This window comes from Tamandua tetradactyla, chromosome 4 (assembly GCF_023851605.1).
Source record: "Tamandua tetradactyla isolate mTamTet1 chromosome 4, mTamTet1.pri, whole genome shotgun sequence".
NCBI lineage: Eukaryota > Metazoa > Chordata > Mammalia > Pilosa > Myrmecophagidae > Tamandua > Tamandua tetradactyla.
The window spans coordinates 101,867,276-101,881,775 of NC_135330.1; the positions used below are offsets into that span (position 1 = coordinate 101,867,276).

At 42.2% G+C, this 14,500-nt stretch overlaps 1 protein-coding gene across 8 annotated transcripts in view; it reads left to right on the top strand.

Moving 5' to 3' along the window:
* TRPC4 (transient receptor potential cation channel subfamily C member 4) overlaps positions 1-14,500 on the top strand; it is a 242,653-nt gene that overhangs the window by 186,815 nt on the left and 41,338 nt on the right. For 4 of the 8 annotated variants that reach the window (XM_077158048.1, XM_077158047.1, XM_077158049.1 and 1 more), the window contains one exon: positions 3,096-3,432. The exons of 1 other annotated variant lie outside the window; for it this stretch is intronic. In XM_077158048.1, the coding sequence (XP_077014163.1) occupies positions 3,096-3,432 (337 nt within the window). Of the gene's footprint in view, positions 1-1,026; positions 1,456-2,339; positions 2,745-3,095; positions 3,433-14,500 lie in introns of those variants that run through there. 3 more of the 8 variants (XM_077158052.1, XM_077158054.1, XM_077158055.1) reach the window with 3 other exon arrangements.

The window sequence follows — 14,500 nt, forward strand, 5'->3', positions numbered from 1 at the left end:
TTTGGTGATGGTGGATGTTCTAGGAGGGTTCCATGATTGTCCTAAGAAACAGTTTAGGACAGAAATATTTTCCAAGGAAACTTTAGATGCTTCCAGTTAAGTTGTGTCTTGATTGCCCTAGGGTATTTTGCGCTTTGATGAGCTTTTGGCCAAGATCACCCACCTTCCTTCAACTTCTTCTACAGGTGTGAAATATGTTATTCATACTTAGTTCCTTACAGTCTTCCTTCAATTTGTGAGAACAAATGAGCTTATAGCAAAGTGCTTATTGTATCTTGCCTATTCCAATGGTTTCTTGAACTCTCTTCTAGTAAAAGCTTTTAAACTATGCCAAATTCTAATATTATCGAGGATGTTATATTCCATGGGGAATGAAAAAATAGAAAGATGATGGTAGACTACAATTTGTTTATAGAATGCTAAGCAGGAAGGATTGTGGTAAAAAAAAAAAAAAAAAAAAGAAAAGAAAATGCGAAAAAGGAACAGTTCTTGTAATGATCTCTTCCATGTCACTCTGCAGATGTATCAACCAGTCCCCTGCTTTGACTTTCCAGTACCTGACTTTGAGACAATAGTAAGGAGTGGCTTAAGAAAAGTTATTCTTTGGATTATAAAATTTAACGTTATGGGAGGTTCAGTGGTTAGAATGCTGCCTTTCATGTGGGACACCCAGGTTTGATTCCCCGTCCATGCACCCCCCCCAAAAAAAATTAATGTTATAGTTACAGCTTTTAAAAGTTACTTGAATAAATTACCCACCAGGCAATGGATTGCCCCAGCCTCGAAGAAATGCGGTTGTTTCTTATTTTATCTGTAGTTACTTAACTGACCATGTTAAATGTAATTCAGCTTATCATGCACTTCTTTGTCCACTGTCTACTTCGATACGCAGGGTAGATGAGACAAGACAGAGAGAAGCAGGTGCACGAGAAACCATTCCAGCTCTGGTCCCTGTGGTTGCCCACCTCCTCTGCTGGATCACTCTTCTAACCAGCCACTCCTCCTTTTCCTCTGCTCCTCAAACAGGTTTGAGCTGATGACAGTCAAGACCTTTCCTGTCTACCCAGGGGTTGTTTGCTGGCAGACCATCAAAACAGAGAAGTGCCAGGTTTTGCCTTCAGGAGTGCCAGCTCAGAACCGAAAGAGAAAAGCGGGAAAAGTGAGGTCTCAGTTCACATCTAGGGTAGGCCTATATCTCAAAGCCAACAGAATTCCCTGAGTCCTTGCAGGGTGTTAAAGCTTCTACTTCAGCCACAACTTCCTACGGAGCTTCTCTGGAGCACCCTCGGAGCCAGCCCTCTGCCACCGTGCCCTGACTTGTGCTGTCTTCCTCTCTTTTCTCTGCTCGTACAAATCTGCGCACTGAGAACCCTGCGCCAGGGAGAAATGTCCCTGGACCATTTCCTCTAGAAGAAAACCTTCCTCTGAATTCAGATAATGCCATCAGTGAGGAAGGTCGAGTACAAATAACAAGATATTTAAACATCTTTTAAACACTCATCATTATTAGATAGCTAACCTTGGGTAAACCCACCTGCCTCTCCTAACTTTCCTGTCGTCAGCCATAGAATAGAGCAGGTAATATCTACACTGCATCTCAGTCATGTTACCAGGATAAAGGGGCATCATGTGGGTGAAATGTTCAGTACATGCCAGTTGATAATATTTAGGTAAGGTTCTTGCAGTATTTCTGCTAATTGCAGGTGCAGTGATTTACTTTCTGGTGGTCTCAGTTCTCTTTCAGGTGGGTTTCTCTTATTAACTCAACACAATTAAAAGTATGTACAAGTATAAGGATGAAAATCAAGTGCCATATCATCACCAATAGATAACCAGTATTAACATTTTTATTATTCTACACCATACATACATATATTATAATTATTTTATTTGCAAATATGTGTGTATACATCTTTGTAAACTGCTTTTTACACTTAATAGTGTCTCCTATGCATATTCCTATTTCACAACTCTCTTTTCTTTCCCTCAAGTGCAAGCATAGTAATTTTTTTAGAAAAATAACAATAGTGAAGCTATTTAATAAGCATTTTTTATGTTCTAGGCAGTGTAGATGAAACTGCATATTCTAATGGGACATATTCATTTCCTAATATGGGTGTCAAACCCAGGATGAAAAAGAAAAGATACAGGACTGTAAGCTTTATTATGGAATGTGATCAAGGGAAGAAAACAGCATAAGGTGAAGAGGTTTTTAATGGCAGGTCTGTCTTAAGTAGAAATATCAAGTGTGTAATTTTGATGCATATGGGTGATGATTGGATTTTTTTTAATTGTACTGTGGTAACAACATACATATAAAAATCTGCCATTGTAACCATTTTCGGTTGTACAATTTAGTGGTATTGGTGGTTTCTCAAAAAAGTTAAACATAGAATTACCATATGATGGGGCAATTCCACTTCTAATTATGTACCCAAGAGAACTGAACACAGACACTCAAACAGATACTCTTTACAAATGCTCATAGTATCATTATTCACAACAGCTAAAAGAAGGAAAGAACCCAGATCTCCATCAATGGATGAATGGACCAACAAAATGTGGAGTATTCATACAATAGAGTAGTAGTCAACCATTAAAAGAAGTGAAGTTCTGAAACCTGAGACAGCATGGGTTAATCTTGAGAACAGTCTGCTGAATGACATACGCCAGACACAAAAGGACAGATCTTGTGATTTCACTTCCATGAAATATCTACAGAAGCAAATCCATGGAGACAGGAAGTAGATGCCTGGTTTCCAGGAGCTAGGGTGGGGGGCGGGAAAATGCAGAGTTTCTGAGCAGGGTGAGGGAAATTCCACTACCGGATGGAGGGGAGGCTAGCACAACCCTGTGAGCTAATCAACGCAAGCATAGTGTTTTGACTTGTGTCGCTGCTTCTGGCTCAGCGCAGGACACTGTGCCTTGGATACAATAAGCATTAAATAAATAGGAATTGCTCACAGAGCGACTTAAAGCACTTTATGATTGTTTAAACCTAAGCTTCCTTGCGTGAGCCTGTGCCATTAGTGACGAGTGAAGTCCCTGCACGTGATAATGACTTCTCTTCTTCCTTCTCCTCTCCTCCCATCCAGTTCGTCGCCCAGCCCAATTGCCAGCAGCTGCTGGCGTCTCGCTGGTACGATGAGTTCCCCGGCTGGAGGAGAAGACACTGGGCAGTGAAGATGGTGACGTGCTTCATCATAGGGCTTCTCTTTCCCGTCTTCTCTGTGTGCTACCTGATAGCCCCCAAGAGCCCGCTGGGGCTGTTCATCAGGAAGCCCTTTATCAAGTTCATCTGCCACACGGCGTCCTATCTGACGTTTCTGTTCCTGCTGCTGCTTGCCTCGCAGCACATCGACAGGTCAGACTTGAACAGGCAAGGGCCGCCACCAACCATCGTCGAGTGGATGATATTACCGTGGGTCCTGGGTAAATGTGCTACTACAGAACATATCATAAAAGCGTGTGGCCGCGTCGCATTGCGTTGCTCGGGGGAGTAGTCTTTGGAGGTTGGCACTCAGGCAGGCGCACGACCCCTCCTGACCATTGCAATTCCTGACCATTGCAACCCTGACTCCCCAGAGTCACGACCCCTCCTGACCATTGCAATTCCTGACCATCGCAACCCTGACTCCCCAGAGTCACTACCCCTCCTGACCATTGCAATTCCTGACCATCGCAACCCTGACTCCCCAGAGTCACGACCCCTCCTGACCATTGCAATTCCTGACCATCGCAACCCTGACTCCCCAGAGTCACGACCCCTCCTGACCATTGCAATTCCTGACCATCGCAACCCTGACTCCCCAGAGTCACGACCCTTCCTGACCATTGCAATTCCTGACCATTGCAACCCTGACTCCCCAGAGTGCAGTCAGCGTTTTCCAGGCTGTGGGTGCAGCCTAGGAAATGAAACCAACAAGTTTTAGTACTCCAGATTGTAATGACTTCAAAAACCATGGATGATTCTGGTTTTGTTTCTGTTTTGTGTGTGTGTTTATTCATCCTTAAAATCTGTTCTTCCTGTGTCCTTGCCATATATAAAAAGTCATTCTGATTTTCTTATTCAATATGCTATTTAAAAGACAAATGCAATCACTGCAGCATTAATATGTTATATAGAAAGTAACTGGCCATTCTAAAATATCGATCTATTAAAATTTATCTTTGCTGTTAGATATTAAGTCAAAAGAATAGGAAATTAAGCAATAGGGCAGCCCCCAATCTCTCTGCTCTTGATACAAAAAGAAGATTATTTTGGATCTGCAGTAAATCACGGTAAGCAAGAAAACATTAAAAGCAGCTAGCGAAAACCTTGCTTTCTTTTTTTTCTGGTTATTGTAGCCATGGCTGGATTTTACATTTTAATGATTCTCTCCTCTATCCAACTGTGGTTTGCTGAGAAATTGCATCTTCTCAATTTAGTTCATCCTTTTAAGCCTCTCTGGGATCACGTCTGTCTCATTGTTTAGTGATTAGAAAATATGTGACAGATTTCACAATTCACAGTCTCAGAAGATGAGTTTGGGTTGACTGCCAGAATTTCTGGGGAGACTGTAAAGTGAGGAAAAGGCAGGAAAAAAATAGTCTATCTGAATCTGAGATAGACACATTTGACAATTTTAAAGATTACATATTCTCTAAGTACTGTCAATAAGAAAATGCTATAGGGACATGATTTGACATGCTGTACATATGTTACTAAAAAAATACCCATCTTCTCAATTTTAAAAAAGAACGTGTTCTCATTAATTAGAAGTACATTAAATGTGATCACTTTCAAATTAAGAGGAAGGATTAATCTGTCAATGTCCTTTCAAATAAAATAATCATAATATTGCAATTACCGTGAAAGATAAAATTATCTTGTCTATATCATTTGAATTAAATATCTCATATCACTTATGTTCTTTATGAAGCTTTCTTTTTAGAAAATCTTTCAAAAATTCTTACATAATAGTCTAGAAATTTTGTGTTTCCCTTTGTGAGTAATTTACATTGCATGTCCCAAGATCCTGATTTCCCAAGTGAAGTAATAAACATTTCCTTCTGAAAAAATAATCATACAGCATAAGAAAATACAGTATGTCGAGTCTTTCCTTTATGTGAGCCATAAAAATTTGTGTGGTCATTCTGTGTATAGTATGATAATGATTCATCAAAAAAACAAACAAACAAGAAATAGCCATTCCCTCATGAAGGCTAAATTCTAGTGGAGCATATAGATAATAGACAAGCAGAGAGATATATGATATAATGTCAGAAAATGATAAAGATAGAATAAGAAAAGCTTCAAACTTTGAACAACTTGTGCAGTTAAAACAGTGATTGCCTCCTACATGGAAAACTTGTGACAAAATATTCCATGACAGTCAATTAGAAGAAATCACCTCCAAACCACAACTGAATGGTTTAAAAACGTGTAAATTTAATTATGAGAATTAAAAGTCCAGTCTAGAAGAGTGTCTGTGAAAGACTGCATTTTTTCGAGATAGCCTGACTGCAGGGAATTCATTCAGCTGTGAAGTTTTAGGATTTGAGAAGATTTTCTAGAATCAAAAAAGACTCCCCCATGATCACCTTGCTTGAATTACAGCCACGAGAAAAAGAGTGTTTATATATCAAATAGATCTGTCATAATGGTCGCATTTTCCCCCAGCTGCCTGAGATTTAAGGGTTTTTACCAGATCCGCGAGAATACAGGGTAAGCTCCAAGTTATCGGGTTGAGTTTTGCAGGACAAGCACTGGCCTGCAGCTCACACCCAGATGCTACCCCGTGTTCAATTCTGCGTGGTCACAGCTTTTCAGGGTTTTCAGTGGAAAAACAAAAAAAAGAGAGAGTGAAGGACCTCTAAAGTCCCACTGAGTCCGATGGCGCAATGCTGCTGCTATTAAGGCAGGGAAAAAGCCGGTCTCTTTTGGAGCGGGGTGAGGTTAAGGCATTGGGTAAGGAGGTTTTAATCTTTCACAATAGTGTGATAGAGACGCAGGCGAGGTGTGAGCTGAAGTCCACGTTGACAAGCTGCCCCTTTGTCTCACCAGGTTTGGTGTCTGATAAAACCATGGCTACCAGTTCCCCTTAACAGGACTTTTGCCATTTAATCCGCTGTAAGGTTCTAGGTTTATAATAACAAGACTGAACAATTGATGCGAAAGGATATGGCTTATTCTAGTCGCAAATGTTTCCCCCATCACATTCGTTTTCCCAATGATAGATTGTTAGATTCATGGATTTTTCTCAAATCTTCTGAACTGGCTTAGATTTTCAACCCACATTACCTCTGTAAGCTACTTGTTGCCTAAAAAATATTGTATTTGAACTAGATTTTCTTTCTTTTACTCTTCAGGAGATTTCCCCAGATTTGTGTCACCTAACTTTCACATTTCCTGTTTTGTCCATTCATAAAAAGACGTTTGCTTCATTTGTTTTATATATTTCTAACATAAACTTTCACTTTTCTGGAGAGTTCTCTAACTTTAAAGCCTATCCTCTCAAACAATCCCTTCATCTCCTTAAGTATAGTTTTGCATAGGTCTTTCTCTTTTATATCTGTTGCTGTGTGTTCACTTAGAACTGTGTTTAGCATCACAGATCCAGGTACCTTGTACTTTTAAAGCAATGACAGAATCATGCTTCCATGTTATTTTAAATATCTTTCATGTTGAAGTTCAACATTTTGCTGACTTTTTAAACCAATCTCTTGAGTTTTATATCTTTAGAAAACATTTATATCCTTCTGCTGCAGTGTAATTGATGAGTTGTGACTCATCACACAGCAAAACTTTTTGGATTGTTTTTCCTTCAGGCTTGCTTATATTAAAGCGTTATCTACACTTCTTCTCTCTTATAGAACAGCCTCAAGAGATCTTCCTGCAGTTATTTATCATCAGAATAAACTTTGTAAACAAGGAAATCTAAAAGCCTCATAAAAGGTTCAAACTCAGTTGAGAAAACTCATCACAGACAATCACGTAGAATTCTTTTGATAGGTAGATTCTAGATTGATATGCTGGCATGCTTTCTGAACATTCAAATTACCTGTTTAAATGACAGCAAGACAGTATCTGGCCAGTCTTTCCTGGGTGCCTGGCGACGGAGCTGTTTGCTTTTCCACTGTGCAGGAAGATGCCTCTCGAGTGACTGGAGGGTGGATTAGAAGGAGCCTCGTGGCTTCTACTGAGCCCTCGTCCCTGAGCTCTGCCCTTACTCAGGGTTTGAGTTTTACACATATTGCTAGGAATGGGAAATGGACTGTGTCTGTTCCCTTTATCGTATAATAAATCCCTTTATACATAAGTTTGCATGCAAACTAAACACAGCATGCTATGTGTATAATGTCCTTGGGGGAATTCATCTAAATTATAGCAGCTCCTTTACCTCAAATAAATGTTTCTGGAACTATGGAGTAAAATATGAAAACAGAAAAAAATAGGTGTCACTTTTTAGGCATCCCCAAACCCCCCTTAGGGTTTATCGTTAGATTCCATGATAACTCAGTGCTAACAGCCAAGACTGTGCTTACCCCTCTCCAAAAAATGTACATGTATATCCAGTACCCAGTTGTCACCTCAGAAAAAATGATAAAAAATGACAATGAAATGAACGTTTAATGAAGGCTGATGAATAAAGTAGGAAATTCTTTGTTCCTATGAGAATGCAGAATACCACGGAATTGGTTTGATATGTGTGTAGCTGGGCAGCGCGACGGGGGCTCAGTGGCAGAGTTCGCACTTGCCATGCCAGAGACCTGGGTTCGATTCCCGGTGCCTGCCCATGCAAAAAATAAAAAAAAGAAGAAGAAGGAAAATAAAAGTGAAGGAGATATGTGTATAGCTAAGAACAGGCCACAGTTAAGCTGCACTGAGCATGACGAGATAAGGGCAAACCAAGGAAGAAATCTGCACTCCATTAAAAACGGTTTCCAGTGAATTCATAGGCACTAGCTAAGAATTCTTGTAATGTCCACATTATAGAACTTGCCCATAACACTACTAGCAGGGTTTTTTCTAGCAAAATTGGCCTCTGGTTTCCACGATTTAATTTTCTATTTTTGTATCTCAAAAGGTTGATATTAACAAATATAAAAATATTCAACAAAGCCTGCCAACTAGAAGTCAAATGAAAAATGGTGATTCTTTTCTCCTACAGAAGGCAAACAATGCTAAATATACTCCTCCTTCCTGAGGCCATTCTTTCATCTTTTTCTAATGGGCGTTCTAATCATTTGACTTCAAGCACTTGTACTTTTAGCCTCCCCCTTGTATAACCCATCCCTCATACAGCCACAAAAAAAAGATCCCTGCAGTTGTAATAAAAAATCACATAGCTTTTCCCCCTTGGCATAGTGCTCTAATAACTGCAGAAAACTAATTGCAATCACATAAAGTCACTCAAACACAGCAGAACATCTGTTTATTATTTTAAAAGGGATATTTAAATTGTCAAGGAGACCAGAGAATCATTGCAGTATGACATGTCCTCTTCATTTTCCTGATTATCCAGAGGGGGAAGATATTTTAAGGCCACCTTTAGGGATTTATCGAGGCTTTAATACAGTAAAATCAAACAACAAGATGTTTTGTAAATTGAATTTTTGACCATGTATCTGCTAGTGCTGAGGTAATGATTTCCTTGACTGGAGCGAAAAAGAACTCTTTTAGTCCTTGGGTATGCAATGCAAATCAAGATAAACCAAAAGTAAAATCTACCGGCCTTGGAAGAATGTTTGGCAGCATGGTTCAGAGGGTTGGATGGAAGAGGAGAAAAGAGAAGTAAAAAGAGGGGCAGGATCCAAGTAAAAGACGCAAAGACGGCATGGCATGGTGTCCATGGCTTCAGAACAGCAGCAGGAGCTGTAGGACTCAACGATTGTAGTAAGAAGAGCAGAAGGTAAGAAGTTGAGCACTGTGCTAAGTGGTTTAACTACTGTTCTCGTTTGAACATCACGGTAGCTCCCTGCAATATGTGATGTCAGGGTCTCAGTTCACAGACAAGGAGACAAGCTTAGCTGAGTGAGTTCCCCCACTCAAAGTCAAATAGCTGAGAGTGGAAGGACGTAGGCCTGAACTCTGGGCAGTGCTTCCCCACGTTTAGAGCCTTTGACCCTTAGCAGATGCTGCCCCAGACCTGTGAGAGGCGGCACGCAAGGGGCAAACCAGTGCAGGGACAGCCCCACCTAGGGGCTTCTCTCCTGTTTCCTCTGACGCTGTTTTGCCAGTGTAGATCTTACACAGGTTAAAGTTGAGTAGGCCATGTATGCAATCCAGCATTTGTAGAGCACTCTTGAGGATGCACATTGGATTCTATTTACCGTTGTGTGTCCATGTTTGCAGACACAACAAACTTATCACCCCACCATCCATTGCGGCCATTGTCACCACCTCCACTACCTCCCCGTGTCCTATCCAAAGCACACAGCAGTATAGGGGTTCCTAATAATGAAAGAAACAACCTATTCCAAGAAGGAAAGTCCTTTGATATGACCTTGAGATGGTTCAATGGTTCCTTTTTTTCATGGCTCAGTTAGCAACTGAGCCTAAAGTAAAATTCCCTTACTTCCCAGGGCATTTTTAATTTTTTAATCATTTATTGATGTGGATATATGGGGGGGGGAGACCAGTGGGGTGGCATTCAGAAAAATCTTGGAGATCAATATATTTCCTCTGACCATGATGTTATTAAAATAGCCAGAAACTTACAGTAACTGGAAAGTGGTGAATTTCATAGAAAGAACATTAAATATTCACTCATTCAAAAATACCTATTGAGCATCTGCCATTGCTCAGTGAGGAAGCGTTTGACCAAAGATTGCAAGAATATTTGTTAATTGTTTCTTCATCTACGTAAACTTTCTATGCATTTTGCATGGAAAGTTTTAAGCTGGACAGAAATCTTAGTACAAGAATGCTGCTGCATTAATGGAAGCTTCTTACTTGACTTTGGAGTAACTATGTATGGAACATTAGCTATCAGATGACCCTGCATTTCCCAAGTTCTGCCATCTGCGCCATCATCTAAAACAAACATGGGATCCTTTCTCGCATGCAATGAAAATGTATATTCTCTTAATTGCACATGCTTGATCTTTTCAATCGTAGGAATTCATGGCTTACAGATGTCTCCAAACTAACGTATCTAGCCATCTGCCATCCCTCTGGGCATTTTGGAATGTGCTGTAGGGACTACTAGTAAATCCCTATGGATGTTTGTGAAAAGTTCTGATTTTTTAATTCTCTCCTACATTGGCTGATTCTGAATTCCCAGAGGTCTTTAAGCCCTAAAGATTGAAAATCAATCCTGAAAGCCAAATTAAATGTGAATTTCAGTCATGTAATGGCTTTATTAAGGGGTCTCAACTCAGGATCTAAGTATGAAATGTATTCCTTCTTCCCGTCACTCTCTCCAGCCACCCTATACCAGATGTCCTTTTTTTGTTCCTTCATGATATCTCCGATAGAAATGATCAGTCTTAAAACTTTAAAAAATAGGCTGAATTTGTTTAAAATTCAAATCTTGTATTCATTTAAAGCTCTCCCATTCCTAACAAAGGCCTGAGGTGTGGCCTGAAGGACCTGGAATTGGCCACTTGAAATGGAAATTCATTCCTTTTCAACAGTGGATCAAACCGTGAGCTCTTTAGGCTGCCCACTTAGCTCTTTAGGCTGCCCACTTCCCAGGTTGCAGCAGGAGAGAGTGCTGGCAGAGAAAAGTCAACGTCTTCGTTCTTTAACTGGCATCCTGCTCCCAGCTCTTTCCTTGTAGGTTGTGGTTGAGTCCCTGGCTAACACTGGTGGCCCTTAGAGTGGACAATGATGTGCCCAGCCTCGCGAGGTTCTGCTGGGGGTTGCTCAGAGAGCCTGCTCTGCCTGCCCATGGCACAGTTAGCTCAGCTGGACGTCTCCCAACCCCTCAACCCCAGAACCAGCAGGTAGCACCCCAAGACCCCGGGACCCTAGCAGGCAACCCTTTGAGCACTGGCAAGGTGGCTCAAGCCAGCATCTTCCTGGGCCTCTGGCCCTTGCCACACCTACCCTGCCGAGGCCGGGCCAGGCCCCCCCTTCTGCCTTCCCTCCACGCTGCTGTGCTCTGCTTTCCCAGGGGAAAATGAGCAAGCCAGGTGCTGTCGTCCCAGCAGGCACGGAGAGGCCAGCTTCTCCTCAGTGTAGATTGAGGCATTTTCTTCTCTTGAACTGGGAGCTGGTGGTGTGGGTGAGTAGCCGTGTTCAATAGCCGCCCCCCACCCCCCAGAGTCCACTTTTAGCATAACTGAACGCCTGGACCTGTGGCTCCTATGCCAGTGCCCTCTGCAACCAGCGTGCAGGTGGCCTGCGAGGCGGACCCGATGACCCGATGTCCCTGGATGACCCCCTGTGCAGACCCCAGGGCGGAGGGCCGGAGGTTGTGATAGACAGTCTTGAAGCTGGAGGACGGCTTGGCTTCATACTTCGGAAAGCAGCTGCCAGGGCCCGGGTGGACCTCGGAGTTTGGGTTTTGGCTACCAGGTGAGCCAAAGGCACCGGCCCTTCCCTGGAGGCGCTCCTGTGTACACCCCTGCTGGGTGGAAGAGCTGCACCCAGGTTTCTCTCCCCAGGGAAGCAGAGCTCTCCCCAGGGGCAACTTTTTGCTTCCTGATTTTAAAAAGAAAGAAAGAATCCAGCAAGGAGGAATTCTGTATGCTGTTTTCCACCATCACTGACTTGATGTCACAGCATGAGACACTCGGGGCTCAGTGGAAGGATGGATCCCCATCTGCTTTGGGGCTGTAATGCGTGCCCTCGACGGTGAAGCGTGACTTGATCTCTGTCTGGGGGTGATGTTTGCCCTTGTGTAAGGACCGGTGGCCGGACAGGGGAAGAGCCTGTTCGCATCACACATTTCCCACATGCTGGCCTCTGGGGCTGACCGTCCCCACGTCCCATCCTTCCTGTTTTTTGCATATAGTCGTGCCTTTCAAAGGTCCCAGAGGAAATGGGATTTTGTGTCCCACTTAGAGAACTCGAACAGCCCCCAGGAAACTGTCCCAGCAAAGGCAGCGAAGATTGAATAGAAGCCTCCAGGCATCCACACGCTCTTTGAAAAGGAAGACTCTGACTCATCTTCACCGTGAGCTCTTCTTTGCTAGTCCCCACGGTTCTCACATCAGCCTTGCAGTTAGACTCTGCGGCGCCTCTGAGAAGTCATGTCATCCATTTATAAACCATGGACAGCAATTTTGAGATGCTCTCATTGTGGGAACAGGACAAACATACAGAAGCTCCCTGAAGCCTTAGTCTCGTCAGCCTTTTTAGTTACTGTGAATTATTTACTGTATGGATGCATTTTTCAGGTGGGTCATAATACCCTCTAATTTACTCAAGTCTTCATCCTCCAGAGTTTCAGTGAGCATGGCTAGAATACATTAAACATGCTATTTTCCCAGTGTATTCATAACAAGTAAGAATCAATAGCCATCAGACAGGTGTGTGGCCACTTGAGCTATACGAAGTGATTCTCCAGTGTGGCACTTGAAAGTTCCCCCTCCCCCTTCCCAGGAGCATTGACTGACAATGCCATCTACAGCTCAAGTGAAAAAATGCTGGTATGAGACCTGTTTTACCAGGATCTCTGTTTTTTGCATATAGTCGTGCCTTTCAAAGGTCCCAGAGGAAATGGGATTTTGTGTCACCAAGAAACTCAGATTTACTGTGCCCTCCATGAATTCCAAAGAAACTGCAATATATCAGAATTGTAAGCTTCCATTTCATCCAGTCCAAACTTCCAGTTAAAATGCCATCTTCCTGAACCCACGGAATAAGAACAGAGCCTGCTCTGATACTAAGGAGTTGTCTCCTTCTTCTACCTTATAACTGTGTCTTTAAAACCCTTTCCCCCCCAGTCCCCACTCTGCCCACAGAACAATGTAGCCCTCCTCTCTTTCTTCCTCTAAATTATTACCCTTGAAAGTATGGTTACTTGTCTTGGTGACTGTTGGCTTCCAGTTTGGGAGAAGGAGGCGTAGCGATAACTCAGTTGATCTGAAAAGAAGTATAAGATTTAAAGGCACTGACTGGTTGGCAGGTATTTTTAAACTTATTTCATTTTATAATACATACAAAGTTGAAGCCAACAGAATCACCACTCTTTAGAGTTGGAATGGACTTTGGGTACCAGGTAGACCAGGTTCCCCCTTGTTGCTAGAATTTCTCTGGAATGTACCTGCCTGAAGATGTCCCAGGCTCTGTGGTGGACTCCATATTCACAGGGAGATCTATTCCCATATTGGAATGCCTCTGATTGCCCAAGAATTGCTTCTTACACTGAGCCAAAAGCTTCCTCTTAATGAATTTTCCCATCAAAGATCCAATTTCTGCTTTCAGGGGCAGGACCCATCAAGTTTGTCCCCTCTTCTACCCAGGAGTTTTTCATCTTTGATGATAGATATTTTAGTGACTGATTTTGGTAAAAATTTGATATTCTAAACAGGAAGTATACTGTCTGGCAGTTTATACAGTTGAGGTAGGATCGTATTGGATTACATGACTTAGTGGTCATATGGTCAAAACCTCTCTTTTCTGAACTGAGAATACTGAACCCTAGAGGGGTTAGGCCATCTGGCTGTGCTACAGAGCTGATCCCTGGTTGAGTTGAGCCAAACACCCAACTTACCCAGGTGAGTCCTGGTCTCATCACTGTGCTGCTGCTGACAGTGGGCTTGGCATCCAATGCTTGAGGACTTCACCCCATCTCTGGGAACTGGCAAGGTTTCAAACAAAACAAAACAAATAAGCCATATTGTGAAGTCTCCTCAAGAATAAGAAATGCTGTCCTAGAGCACCATCCTAAGATGGTTCAGAGGCAGCCCTGGTCTCTCCAGAGCTGGTAGGGTAGCCTTAGTCAGCCTTCCTACTTCTTTGGACCTCTGTTTTCTTGTGTACATTTTGGCTGCCTGCTGGATTCTGAAACCATATCAAGGCTCAGTACGAAAAAGAACTTTGCCATTCACGGGAGGGGCTGGTGTTTCCATGAGTGACAAGCGTTTTTCTTCATTGGCTAAAACACCTTTAAGTTTCCCACAAGCTCTAAAATTCAATGCATGCCCCACACTGTATTCAGTTCTAAGCTCCTTTCTTCAGTATGGAGGTGTTGGGTGGCATCACCCTCCAACTGAACCCCAATCCTATCCAGGGTCTCCAGAGAGACTTATTGAGTTCTCTTGAAGGAAGTCTTGAAGGGAGAGCCATGATGTAAATACCATGTCTGGAATAAAGCAGTATCTGCATAAGAATCTTAAACAGACATTATAACCAATTCACCTGAAATCAATCCACATTTGGATTAATTTTAATGTCACTTAAAAATAAAAAGTGACACTTTACTGATAATGTTAAATATCCATGCCTGTTTTCACTCATTTAATTGTCATGTCTACTATGCTTTCATTTCTTACAATTTTGTTGTGAAAAATTTCAAATATTCAGAAAAGGTAAAACAACTGTACAGTAACCCTCATATATCCA